Consider the following 15,023-nt stretch of genomic DNA (forward strand, 5'->3'; position numbering starts at 1 on the left):
AAATTTATACTTTTATCGTATAAGTCAGCAATGCAGATATTATTTTCTTTTTTAATACTTAAATCCAAAAAAATTATAACGAATATAATCGTCATAAAAACGAAGCAAGATTAATTCCTAGGGATAAACATTTCCTGGTATTTCCTGCAATTAAAAAAATTGTATCCTCTTGAAAATATTTGTAAATTAAATATTTGATAATTAAATAATCAAAAAATTTAAAAACAAATTTAATACAAAGTTTATAATTTTTTTTAATCATAGTATATAAAGAAGTTAGCTATAAGTGATGAAAAATTTGATCCTTATAGTATCTCACGCATTTAAACGAAAAATGTTTTTCGTTGTAAAGATAATTTAAAAAAAAAGACAAAGATTAATTAGAATTTGCCATCAATCAAAATAACAATTAAAAATGTTTTTATAATCATACTAATAAGTCAAAACAGCATCTTCTATTTTGTAAAGGTGATTGCTATTGAAGAGATCTTGGAAAACAAAAGTCGCAATAGAATTAATTTTATTTTGTTTAATTCTAAAATTGGTTGCTTATTAGTGATAATCCAAAAAAAAACCTATTATCTTTAATAATATTGTTAATAATTTTATTCAAGTAGTTGGAGAAAATATAGCCAGTAATTTGTAAGAAAGTATTAGACAGAGAAGTAATTGTTCTAAATTTAATAGAAATTTTATGAAATTTTGGATTAACTTAAGTATGGAAATTGCGTATTATTAATTTTAAATTTTAACCTCGTATAAAAAGTCAAAACATTTTTTAATGTTATTATCTAAATTACGAAGATGAATTTATTTTAAAGTTCAACAAAGAATATTTTACAGGAGATTCAATAATTATTGTTATCCTTGTCTATAGGGGTAATTACAAAATTTTTCAGTTGTTGCTTAATTGCTGTAAAATTTATAGTAAATTACTGAATAGTTACTGTAATTTACATTTTCCTTATTATTAAAAATATAGTTATTAAAGTATTAAAAAAATAAATAGCCAATTTCCATCCTCTTAAGATACCTAAAAGTAAAGAGAATCTATTTAATATCTTTAAACAAATTAAGAAATCATTTTTGAAATTTAATAATAGTTATATGGTAAAAGTGTCTAAATTTCGCACTTTTTTCTTCGAATTCCTAAGTTCTACATTTTTTATAGTAACATTTAAATTTTAGTAATAATACATTTATGAAGTTAACCAGCAAATTCAAAATAGTCATCTTCATCACTGTGACATTCATTATAGGATAGATTAATTTTCCCTAAATTTTGACAATATCATTATAATCAAAAATAGTTCTACTTTGAGGTTCTCTAAATTTATAATTTTTATTTAGGTTAAAGTCTTTTTATGGAATTTTTTTTTAAAATTGTCAATTATGAAATTTAATCACATCAAAATAGGGTTTTGTTATCCAACGTTATCCAATTTTTTTTTGTATTCAGTGAAATTTTACTCATTTCGGCTTTCATAAGATCGAAGCAAAGAATTTCGAAGCGTAAATTAGTAAAAGAAATGTTGTAAATAAGATCTTGAAGATGATAAATATCATTATCTTCATTGGAACGAAAATACAACGAATTAGGTAAAAAATTTAAAATAAAACATACCAAGGGAAAAAAAATGCAAAATTAAACACAAAATGTAACATATAAAGCGAGTAGCGAATTCAAATGTAATTCCTTTTTATTGGCATCTTTCAAAAATGATTTAAAATAATTACGTAGCAAGTTTGTCAGATTACAAAATATGCAAAAAAAAAATAATAATAATAATAAATTCGGCCCCCTTTATTGTGCATGGATTCGGCATCAAAGCACCGTTTATGTTTTAAATTTCTACATTCATTTTAGAAAGGATGAAAAATTAATTTAAATATTCACATCTAAGATTTCATTTCTATAAAAATACAAAAGAGTTGTAAATAAATCTTTAACGAATTACTGACTACTCAACACTACATAAATATGAAAAACAACACTAATTGAATTTTTTATGAATGATAACTATAATGCGGCCAATAGATACTGAAATTCTACAAGTGGTGACACATGAGAAAAATATATATTAATTACATTAATTTACTTTCAAGCAATTAGACTGACTAAAATTTAAAATTTTTTTGTTTCTTTCTATGTTTTAAAGGAATATCTCAAATGTGTGTGATGCACCATTTTGTAACTACACATTTCTTAATAAAGAAAATGAGACAATGATATCATTCATATCAATTTTCAGATTAAAAATATCCAAAATATACTTCTTAATGAAGTATCTTTGAAAAAAATACTGATTATAATGAATTACAAAATTAAATTTTTATACCTGGATGATGTTAAATTAGATCTCTGTCTTTAAGATGCGAGCAGACAATTATAGAATTATAGAACAATTATAGAATGGAATGCTTAATGTTCGATAAGATAAAGACAAAAAAAGGTTAAAGGCTGATAACTATACCAAATCAGATAACAGTTTGCTTGTTTCCATAGAGATATTAAAATCACGAATTTAAAACTAAAATTATACGATTTTAATTGTATTATTTTTGTATTATACATTTATCAGATAAATTTATCTTTACGGATTTTATAGGTTTCTCTTTATCAATTTATTTTGACTAATTTTATTTCAACTTACTCAAGTAGCTTAATGAAAATCTAACAGAAAATTTAGAAATTGAAACAGGAAACAGAAAATTATACTTTCATAAATTTTTTTTTCTTCTGTTTTAATTGTCTTATAGTCAACCACAAACTATGCATATAATTATGTGTAATTGCTGCATCTTTGTTGCATAATTTTCATGACACAAATGAGCTTACACTGTAAAAAATTCGGATCAAATTTCGTTAAAAAAAGTGCTGGTGCTCTTTACCGTAAAATACATTTTTACTGGGATATATTACTGAACAAAAATTCTGATATACAGTAATTTTTACAGTTATAATTCAAAATCATAAAATCATGATCATAAAACCTTAAAATCATTGAATAACTCTAATCAAATAAATATTACTGTACAAATGAATTTTACGATATAAAGAATTTTACGGTAAAATGAATTTTAGGGATGAGGCACTAAAAGTGCTAGTACTTTATATCGTAATTTTTCTGAAATTGTTTACAGTGTAGGGTATACTTTGTGCAACGTAACAATAAAGCGAACCAACGTGAATGAAGCACAAATCAAGGTATATAAATGGACCTACTATAGTTTCGGTTCTGTAAACAAGAATCTTTCTCGATGTCTAAGCACAAAATATAATGCTTTTAGATACTGTGTTTAGGTACTCTACGCATTTAAGGCAGGAGTGAAAAAGAAATTTTTTAAAATTTAAATTCTAGATGCAATGAATTACCACTAATTTATCAACTCAAAATACAAATCAATTCAAACACTTAAAATACAGTCAGAACGATTAATATTGCAAAATGTCTGAAGAAAAATATCATGAACAAATTTATGTTTGGTAAATGATTACTTTTATCCAATTTAACTGAATTTTTCTTTCATATTAAATACTTAGGCAGTTTTTAGACTTTTGTGTTCCGTAATTTATTATCTATCGCTTTAAAGGAATAGTTTTAAATCACTTCGGAAATGCTAGACAACTGAATTCATAACAAAGCAGAATATTCGCAATTGATGTTTCAATAGTAAGACACAGTAGAATTGTGTATGTCTAATAACATAGAACGTGTAATATTCTGGATCAAATCGTACTGTAAAATCTTATCAAACAAGGTCGTAATATCTTATCATATATAAAGAGCTTAGTGATAAACTGTAAAAAATTCCGGGTCAAATTCCGGCACTTTGTGTGTATTATCCGTAAAATCCCTTTTTACCCTAAAATATTTTACCTTAATTTTTACTGTTATATTTATTTATTTAGAGTGATTCAGTGAATTCACGGTTATTATCACTATAAAAATTACGGTATATCAGAATTTTTGTTCAGCAAATTCCGCTGAATAGGGTTTTCACCGTAAACAGTACCGGAAATCTGACTGCAGGTATTTTATACCGCAATTTAATTCGGAATTTTTTGCAGTGTAGAAATAGATAAATGACATTATAGGGACATTTATTAATTGATGAAAATGATATAATAAGTGGTTGCTTGAATATGTTTAATGTTTAATGCGCCAGAATTGTTTTTGCTTTCCCTTTAATTTTAACGCTACTAATCCACATAAGTTTTGAGTGTGCTTCTATAATATTCATTTTAAATAAGTAGCGGTAAATGAAATAGCACAAATAATTAAGACACTCGCCGGCTAAAAACTCGATGATAAAATAAATCGGAAATCACTTTTTTTCTTCTTGCCTTGATTATAGCGACTCTGAAAATGTCACGTGCATGGTTCTTCCACTAAATTCTTCATATGTCTAAACTTTAATTCAATGTCATTATTTTCGATTCACTCCTTCAATGGTAGGTATAACAACAAAGTGTGCAGGTCTTATTTTTAAAATACACAGTTAAATATCACATTTATGTTAAAAATTGAATACATTAAGGTAATTCATTTCTTCTAGATAATTACTGAATAAAAAAATGGAGCCGTGTTAAAAAATTAATTATCAAATTTTGCTATATATTTATTGGTCATAAATAAACCAGGAATTATATTTCAAAAGCGAGAAGGAAATAATGTATTAAGTTTTGTTATAAAAAACAGAAAAAACAATGACTCATCCCTCTCTACAAATTGAATAGCTAATTATCAACTTACACAGGTTTTTGTCTTTCTTTCCTTTCTTAAAGGAATTTATAACTTTGTGCTTTTTAAAACTTAAAGAATTTCATTTGAAACTTAGAAACGCTAAACCCTCGCATAATAGAAACAAGTTCGTATTTAATGTGAATAAATAACATGAATAATATAACATTATACATAAATAATACAACATTATACATAAATAATAACATTATACGTAAATAATAACATTAAACATAAATAATGACATTAAACATTAATAATAACAATATACTTAAATAATAAGATTATACATAAATAATAACATTAGATATAATTAAAAAAACATCATTAATAATGTATTAACATGAATGAATAACAACATGAAACCACGGAATCTATTGTTTAGTTCTTCGTTCCAAGGTAAAAGGATATGAATTTGAGCACATCATCATTATCTGGAAGCAACACGATAATTTTTGTGTTTTGTTATGTTCTTAATGTGAATATTTTCAATATGAATATTTTAATATGATTTTTGTCAATTGAGTGCTGATATGTTAAGCAATTTTCCCAATTTAAATTTGTTGCAGAGTCACTTAACGTAACTAGAGTCGAATCAATTTAAATTACTCGAAAACAATTATCACTTGAAATAAAACAACGCAATTTTATCATTTTTCTAATATTCAAGGGGATTAAAAGAATTGATACTTTGAAACGCGATTTTGATTTGCCAATTTAATTATTATATTACTTAAATATCATAGTTTTTTAAAATGTCTTTGACGAATGAAAATCTTAAAAAAAAGGAACAGTCGAGTAAAATAATTTTGTTTCGAAAGTAAGCGCCAATGTTTACTAGTAAACATTTTATAATATTAAAAGATTACATTATTTTCTTTTAAAATAACATATTAATAATTAATAGTTACTCTGTAAAACGAATATGTAAAAAGAAAAAAATTAAAATATCAAGCACATTTTTCTACTTAATTTTTGAGGGCAAGTTAAACTATTATTGTTCATTTGATAATTAAATATTTAAAACATATTTTTCTTTAAAAAAAATTCAAATGCATAATATTTAATATTTATTTTTTCAAAATACTGGATTCTGTTTTATATTTTCTGTTTTATTCGAAGTTCTTTTCTTCAATATAAAAAATTTCATAGTATTCATTTATTACAGAAAAAAATATAAATTTTCAATGCTTTTTGTTTTACTGACATCGAAAATAATCACAATTTAATGCACACTAAATATTATTCACAATTTGTATGATTTTTATTTTTATGGTTAGAAAAAAATTAATTTGAGACATTATTCATCTTCAACATTTGACGCAATTCTGCAATTGAATGATATTTAAATTAAAAGTTTTACTGATTTGGCAGCATTTAGACTCAGAAGAAATTAACGCAGTTTAAGAAGATACCAAAAATAAGCGTAGGAGTAATAAATATCTTTAAACGTGCATTGCATAGCTTGTCTACTAAATTTCCAGTTAAGCTTCGGTCTATTACATTATTACAAAATATTATACGAAATGATCCAAAATGTTTTTAATCCTATTAGTAGTTGTATGATGCAGAGAAGTGTTTTGATCTAAGTATTTAAGGGCAACAAGAACAATTTCATGAGTTTAATAAAATTGTGAAAAATATACACAGCTTTTTAAAACCTTCAGTTACAGCAAAGTTTGAGTACAATAGTCCAAATTAATTTAACATTCAACATTAAAACTTTGAGATATTTAAGGCATAACAGTTTTTTTATTTCATAGGGCACTGTCATAGAAAATTTGCTGACAAGTCTCTAATCAGTTCAAATTTAATCATTTTTTTAACCAAAAGCCAAATAAAATAGAAAATGAAGAATCGTGTCTAAAACTGTGCAGAAGATGAAATTTTTGATGTTGGCAAGATCCGTTTAAATTTATAAAAATAAAGATTGATAAAGAAGAGTTGAAAAGTTAATTCCCAAGATCAGCTCCTCGAGTAATAGCCTCAAAGTTATCTTTTCTGGCCTTCACATCTGTGTAAGGAATTTAAGAGGTATATGCTCTTATGAAGTATTAACCAATTTACTCATGGAAACCATATTCAGCAGTATTTTGCTTTGTTGTATCATTCTACCTATTTTGATCTTCACTTTAAGCTCATTTTTCTATAGAAGGCAAGACAATTTCATGCTTTTTATTCATGAGATTTAGATGTGTATACCCGTAACTTTATCGGCACCATTTGCAATTATGAACTCGAGTACCGTTTTACTATTAGCATAAAATAAAGGTGTTCTACCAAGGTTATCTTTATCACTGACATTCGCACCTTCCTTTACTAAAAGCTCAACAAACTCCACATTATTGTTCATAACAGCTCTGTGCAAAGGTGTATAACCATCGCTATTTTTGGCATTTATATCAGCTCCTTTTGCAATTAGGAGCTCTGAAATGCTTTTGCTTTCGGCTGTAAACAGAGGTGTTTCATCATCACAATCTTTAGCTTCAATATCAGCACCTTGTTTTATTAAAAGCTCGACAACCTCATCTTTTCCATTCACAACAGCGGCGTGCAGAGGTGTATAACCTTCACTACTTTTAGCATTTATATAAGCGCCTTTTGCAATTAAAAGCTCAGAAATTTGTTTGTTGTCAGCAAAAAACAGGGGTGTTTCATCCTCCAAATTTTTAGCATTTACATCAGCACCTTCTTTTATTAAAAGCTCGACAACCTCATCTTTTCCAATCACAACAGCGGCGTGCAGAGGTGTATAACCTTCACTACTTTTAGCATTTATATCAGCGCCGTTTGCAATTAATAGCTCTGAAATTTTTTTGCTACTAGCAAAAAACAGAGGTGTTAGATCATCAGTATTTTTAGCTTCAACATCAGCACCTTCTTTTATTAAAAGCTCGACAACCTCATCTTTTCCATTTTCAACAGCAGCATGAAGAGGTGTATAACCACTCATACATTTAGCATTTACATCAGCGCCCTTTGCAACTAAAAGCTCTAAAATGTTTTTGCTTTCGGCTGCAAACAGAGGTGTTTCACCATCAGAATCTTTAGCTTCAATATCAGCACCTGCTTTTATTAAAAGCTCGACAACCTCATATCTTTCATTCAGAGTAGCAGTGTGCAGAGGTGTACCACCTTTGCTACTTTTAGCATTTATATCAGCGCCTTTTGTAATTAAAAGCTCAGAAATTTGTTTGCTGCCAGCTAAAAACAGGGGTGTTTCATCCTCCAAATTTTTAGCATTTACATCAGCACCTTCTTTTATTAAAAGCTCGACAACCTCATCTTTTCCATTTGTAACAGCAGCATGAAGAGGTGTATAACCACTCATACATTTAGCATTTACATCAGCGCCCTTTGCAATTAAAAGCTCTGTAATTTTTTTGCTACTAGCTAAAAACAGAGGTGTTACATCATTCGAATTTTTAGCTTCAACATCAGCACTTTCTTTTATTAAAAGCTCAACAACTTCATCTCTTCCATTTTCTACAGCAGCATGAAGAGGTGTATAACCGCTCACACATTTAGCATTTACATCAGCGCCTTTTGCAATTAAAAGCTCTGAAATGTTTTTGCTACCAGCTAAAAACAGAGGTGTTATATCATTCGAATTTTTAGCTTCAACATCAGCACCTTCTTTTATTAAAAGCTCAACAACTTCATCTCTTCCATTTTCTACAGCAGCATGAAGAGGTGTATAACCGCTCACACATTTAGCATTTACATCAGCGCCTTTTGCAATTAAAAGCTCTGAAATGTTTTTGCTACCAGCTAAAAACAGAGGTGTTATATCATTCGAATTTTTAGCTTCAACATCAGCACCTTCTTTTATTAAAAGCTCAACAACTTCATCTCTTCCATTTTCTACAGCAGCATGAAGAGGTGTATAACCGCTCACACATTTAGCATTTACATCAGCGCCTTTTGCAATTAAAAGCTCTGAAATGTTTTTGCTACCAGCTAAAAACAGAGGTGTTATATCATTCGAATTTTTAGCTTCAACATCAGCACCTTCTTTTATTAAAAGCTCAACAACTTCATCTCTTCCATTTTCTACAGCAGCATGAAGAGGTGTATAACCGCTCACACATTTAGCATTTACATCAGCGCCTTTTGCAATTAAAAGTTCTGAAATGTTTTTGCTACCAGCTAAAAACAGAGGTGTTATATCATTCGAATTTTTAGCTTCAACATCAGCACCTTCTTTTATTAAAAGCTCAACAACTTCATCTCTTCCATTTTCTACAGCAGCATGAAGAGGTGTATAACCGCTCACACATTTAGCATTTACATCAGCGCCTTTTGCAATTAAACGCTCTGAAATTTTTTTGCTACCAGCTAAAAACAGAGGTGTTATATCATTCGAATTTTTAGCTTCAACATCAGCACCTTCTTTTATTAAAAGCTCGACAACCTCATCTTTTCCGTTTTCAGCAGCAGCGTGCAGAGGTGTACAACCTTCGCTATCTTTAGCATTTATATCAGCTCCTTCTGCAACTAAGAGCTCTGAAATTTTTTTTCTACCAGCAAAATGCAGAGGTGTTATATCATCGAAATCCCTAGCTTCAACATCAGCACCTTCTTTTATTAAAAGCTCGACAACCTCCTCTTTTCCATTTATAACAGCGGAGTGTAGAGGTGTAATACCTGCGTTATTTTTAGCATTTATATCAGCGCCTTTTACAATTAAAAGCTCGACTACTTCATCTATTCCATTTTTAACAGCAGCGTGCAGAGGTGTAAAACCTTCACTACTTTTGGCATTTATATCAGCTCCTTTTGCAATTAAAAGCTCTGAAATTTTTTTGCTACCAGCAAAAAACAGAGGTGTTAAATCATCAGAATCGTTAGCTTCAACATCAGCACCCTTTTTTATTAAAAGCTCGACAACCTCATCTTTTCCATTCACAGCAGCAGCATGCAGAGGTGTATAACCTATGCTACTTTTAACATTTACATCAGCGCCCTTTGCAATTAAAAGCTCTGAAATTTTTATGCTATCAGCTAAAAACAGAGGTGTTATATCATTAAATTTTTTAGCTTCAACATCAGCACCTTTTTTTAGTAAAAGCTCGACAACCTCATACTTTCCCTGCTCAACAGCAGCGTGCAGAGGTGTACAACCATCGCTATCTTTAGCATTTATATCAGCACCTTTTGCAATTAAAAGCTCTGAAATTTTTTTGCTTTCAGAAAAATACAGAGGTGTTATATCATTGAAATTCCTAGCTTCAACATCAGCACCTTCTTTTATTAAAAACTCGACAACCTCCTCTTTTCCATTTATAACAGCGGTGTGCAGAGGTGTAATACCTGTGTTTTCTTTAGCATTTATATTAGCACCTTTTGCAATTAAAAGCTCGGCAACCTCAATATTTCCTCGCCTCAGAGCCAATTGCAAAGGTGCTTCTCCAGACCAATCTTTGGCTTCAATATCGGCTCCAAATTTTATTAAAAAATTGGCAACTTTTTCATCTGCAGCATAATGAAGAGGAGACCACCCACTTTCATCAACAACATTGATCAAATTTATTTTACTTTCTATGAGAGTCTCTAAAATCGTTACTAAACCTTTAGCTGCCGCCTCATGTAATAAAGTCACTTTTGGTTTCTGAGCATCGTAAATTACAAGGCTTTTTATTGCTTCACACATGTCACGTGCATTCGCACCCTTTCTTAAGAGTAATTCAACAGTTTCCCAATGACCGTCTTTATCAGCATATCTTAAAGGCCTCCAACCAAGTAGTTGATCCTTAGCATCTACTCTAAATTCGTGATTCAACAAAGTCTTAACCATATAAAAATTTCCATATGCAGCAGCTAAGTGCAGTGCTGTTCTTCCTACTTTATCTGCAGCATTAACGAAATCTTTTGCTTTTTCTGCATTTGATAATAATTGTTTTACTTTTTCTATATCATTGTTTAAAATTGCAATGTGCATCTTACAGGTATGCTTATCGGCAGTTACCATTTGATCGAAAAAGATCCTAGTTAAGTTATGTTCTTTTCCATAAACCTGATGGCAAAAAAATTTAGTTACTTCTTTTCTTTTTATGTTCTTCGAGTAAAAATGTGCAGCAAAATATTCAGCAAAGCTGAAGTGAATGAATATTGGTTTGGCAGCAACAATATGACTAATGAAACCTGAATTTTCTTTACCTTCTTGTATCTCTTTCTTGAATAGTTTTATCGTCTCTAATTCTTTTTCTACCAAAAACTGATTTAAATCTTCTTCATGGAAAAGTATACACAATGCTAACAAGGAATATTTTTTCTCGAAGGATGCGAATAACGTGTCATACTCTGAACCTGATTTCGATAGATCCAATATCTGTTTTTCTAAAAGATGCCTTTTGTACTTGCTTACAACAAAGGCTCTATATAAGTTCATAAGATCTAGTTTTATGGATATATTTGATTCGTTTTTGTTGAACTGATCATAAAAAGTTTCAATTTTTTCTAGAAAAGCTTCAATCAGCATCTTTGTTTGTAATGGTATTCCTGTAAATTCTTTATTTTTATCGGAGATGGACTGTAGCACTTTGTCTAGTAGTTTGTTGGCGTAAAGCTCAAAGTTCTTTTTGATGCTAAATTTCTGAATATTACACAACATGTTTTTCATGAACATCACCTGATCGTTTCTAGACAGTGGCATTAGACTAAATGAAAGTACACTTAATACATCTTCTAGTTCATCTTTCATGTGTGGCCGTGTAGTTATCCAGAGTTTCTCTACTTTTGAATGTTTTACAGCTTTTAGTAGTTCAACAACTTTCTCTTTGTATCTAGGAACGATCTCATCAAATCCATCTAATAATATAGCGACTTTACCTAAAACATTCAGTCTATACTTAAATAAATCTTGCTCCAGGGGTGTGTTTAAGCCAGCTATGTTCATTAGAAATTTAAAAATTTTGTCCTTGTCGTTAATGAAGTCATTATTTGCAAATATTTCTGTATAGTCATTCAAGTTAATTCTGACAACCCACAGAGAAGAATCAAAGTTTTTCATCTCTTGTGCTAGTTTAGTCAGAACCGTTGATTTTCCCGCACCAGATACTGCACTTATAATTACTATACGTCCATCTATGTCACGAAATTCAGTTACATTTTCTGTATCTATATAATCACGTAATATTGATAGAGCACCTCGAGATTTTTGCCAGACAAATTGGTTATCTACTTCTTTCAGCCAATGAATATTTCGATTTTCAAATACCTTACACAGTTCATCAAAACCTGCTCTTTCGTCAGAAATCAACACAATGTCTTGCTCTCGATTAAGGCTGGATTTTTGAATTTTATCGTTATAGGTTATATGTATTTTATAATCATTTTTAATATCTTTCTTAATTGTAGACTGATTGAAAATTCGATTGATGTAGTAGGTTTCCATATCACCTAAATTTAAGAGTTTTTTGCCTATTTCTATCGTTTCTTTGTTCATGAGTTTCGATAATGATCTTTCATCTACTACATGTTTTGACTCCTCGGTTATTAATGTATTTAAAGTTGTCTTTTCACCTTGGAAATACATTGTCTTATTAGAAAGTATTTTTTGAGAATCTTCCGTTAAATCATGAAACTCTAAACTTGTGTTATCGACCATTTCATAATAAAATTCATCATTATTTCCTAAGAAATATTCTAAATCATTCTTCTCTCCAGAAAATAAAATAAACTTAAATTTCTGTTTATCTTTCAAAATATTTAATATTTTTATAAAATTGTTAATTAATATTTTCTTATCTTCTTTCCAGAGATCGTTATTACTTTCAACAACAAGTAACAGAGGAGCGTTTTTATCTAATTGTTTTACAAATTCATTCAAAGCAAAAAACTGCTCTAAATTTAAAAGTTGCTTCAGACTTAGAAAAAAGCTTTTACTAGCTTCATAGTTAAGTTTATTCTCCATTAGAAGCTTATGTAGTTTTTTGATTCCAAATACAGGATGCACCTTACATATTATTTGCAAAAACTTCAAGTCAGCGTTATTTAAAAAATCTGTATACTCCATCGTTGCCTTCTTTAGTTCAATATACTGAATCGATTTAAGATAATTAAAAGTCTGTTTTTTATATACTTCTTCAAAAACTGCTAAATTTTTTAATTTACTTATCTCCCTATGTATGTCTGGAAAAATAAACAAAATGTTTTTGACACAAATAATTAATTTTTGCAATTGTTTTTCCGAATTGTGCTTAATAATTCCTAGCCCTATTCCCTCTTTTATTGTAAGATCTTGCAGAATTTCTTCAATTTTGTCCTTACTTATCACTCCTTTGGATTTTTCAACTAGCAAAAGAAATAAATGATCTGCGACGGAAAGCATCGAAAATTGCTTTAACCTGTGACAACCATTCAAAAATTCAAACTCCGATTGTGTGAAAATATTAGCACTACATTCTCCTTTTTCTATACTTTGCACTTGATAACGAAGAGTACAATATTCGTTACCATTTGGAGGTGGATTATAAAGGTTGATACAATGAGCTAATTCATGAAAATGTTCATATTCGTTGGGATTTGTTGTAAATATATTAAATATTTTTTTAACAATAATTCCACCTAATCCTTCTTTTACTAATGGCCAGTCTATGACCTTCATTATCTTTTTTGCCGAACTGCATATTAATGCCTTTTTAATGCTGTTCATATTGTGAGTTTCCATTGTGTATTGAAAAAAATCCCAACTAGATGATCTGTGGGCTATATTTTCAATAAACAACCGATATAAATGACCAACGTTAAGATGTGAGTGAAGAGTATTTACCAAATTTGGTGCGGATAGGTAAATTGAGACATCCAAGAAAAAAGATGAGTGGGCTTTACCGCTGTAGCGTACATCAAAGTCACTTTCCATTTTCAACAACATGTCTCTGCAACCAGGACTATCAAAGACTACTGTATGCACGTGAAAACCTTCTTTTCTGCTCTTTACAAAAAAGTGACCCTCGCCTTTAGTTAGATATTTAGTAGAAAAAGCTGTGATTTGTCCAAGCCATGCTCCCAAAGAATGTCCAGTAATTGACAGAGTCAAATTAACAGATTGTTTTTGATTGAGTTTTTCCAGTTCAACCGCAATATTATCGGCAAAAGAAACCGCAGAGCTCATTTGAGAAGTGTATTCATTCGATAAAATACCCTCATAATCAGTCCAAAGATCATTCACGCTCTTGGGATTTGTGCCTTTGTGTGCAATTACAACTTGTTGGTGATCGGGATTCCAGTATGCTGCTCCAAAATAACCGTCTTCTTGGTTTTTTCCAGTTGTCAATAAATCCCAACCTTGTTCTAATGATTCTAAATATTCTCCTTCTTTATAAACTCTTGATGAGAATTCTGCTAACTGATAATCACTAGGATAAATACATCTATCAAGGAGAATTGACCTGGCATGACTGTTATTTATGTGTGATAGAATTGTCGATTTGAAATTTTTGTTACTTAATTCTAAATGAGTTACTTTTAATTTTTCACAGTAGGGAAAGGCCATTTTTTTTGTCTGGACTTAAATCATCTCTTGCATTGAAAAAACTCTTTTTAAGCTTTATTGCCTTCTTTAATAAGTCCAAGTAAGTTATTTCACTTCAGAACTCAATGCTTACCTAAAAAATAACCGTTTATTATTATCAAAACCAACTTTAATTTACTAATAAATATAAAGATACAACTTTTTTTTACAAATATGCCTTTGTGCTCTATTGTTAAAAAGAACAATGTAATTGCTTAGTGATTGAGTGGCTTAACAACTACTGCACTTTCATTAAACTAGAAATATCTTGAACTAGAACTTGTACATGAACTATCAAAGCTGTAATAGAATTTCAGAAAACTGCTAAAAAAATTAATTTAAAAAAAAAAGTGTTTTTTTTTTTTGCAATATATTCTAAAAATTGGAAAATATTAATCTCAATATTGAAATTTTTGCCAATAGGTTGATTTTTATTTTGCACGGCAGTACACGGGATTTATATACGATTTATCTAGAAACTTTTTTATGGTTTTTTTTTAAAAAAATTGCAACAATCTTAGCGAATTTATTTGAGAGCAAAATTCTGGTTAGGTTTTCGTTTAGTATTATAATGATATTTCTGGTAAAAAAAAATTTATATATTTCTTATTAATAAAATCAAAATATACGGTATTTAAAATATTCATTAGTAAATTTTTCAGGAAATTCTGATTTATTAGCATAAAAAAACAAAACTGAAGAGTAAATTTAACTACATAAATTTATAAAGTAAATATAATTTTTTAACTTAATAATTAATTAAC

The 15,023-nt window shown here is 29.2% G+C and overlaps 1 protein-coding gene across 2 annotated transcripts in view; it reads right to left on the reverse strand.

Annotated features, from left to right (window-relative positions):
- Positions 1-1,700: 1,700 nt before the first annotated feature.
- Positions 1,701-15,023, reverse strand: part of LOC107446204 (uncharacterized) — a 46,024-nt gene continuing 32,701 nt past the window's right edge. For both annotated transcript variants that reach the window (XM_087161491.1, XM_087161492.1), the window contains one exon: positions 1,701-14,353. In XM_087161491.1, the coding sequence (XP_087017617.1) occupies positions 6,934-14,241 (7,308 nt within the window). In that variant the 5' untranslated portion in view covers positions 14,242-14,353 and the 3' untranslated portion in view covers positions 1,701-6,933. The remainder of the gene's footprint in view (positions 14,354-15,023) is intronic.

The sequence above is a fragment of the Parasteatoda tepidariorum genome, chromosome 4, assembly GCF_982258835.1.
Source record: "Parasteatoda tepidariorum strain Cologne lab strain chromosome 4, Ptep-v5.0, whole genome shotgun sequence".
Classification (NCBI taxonomy): domain Eukaryota; kingdom Metazoa; phylum Arthropoda; class Arachnida; order Araneae; family Theridiidae; genus Parasteatoda; species Parasteatoda tepidariorum.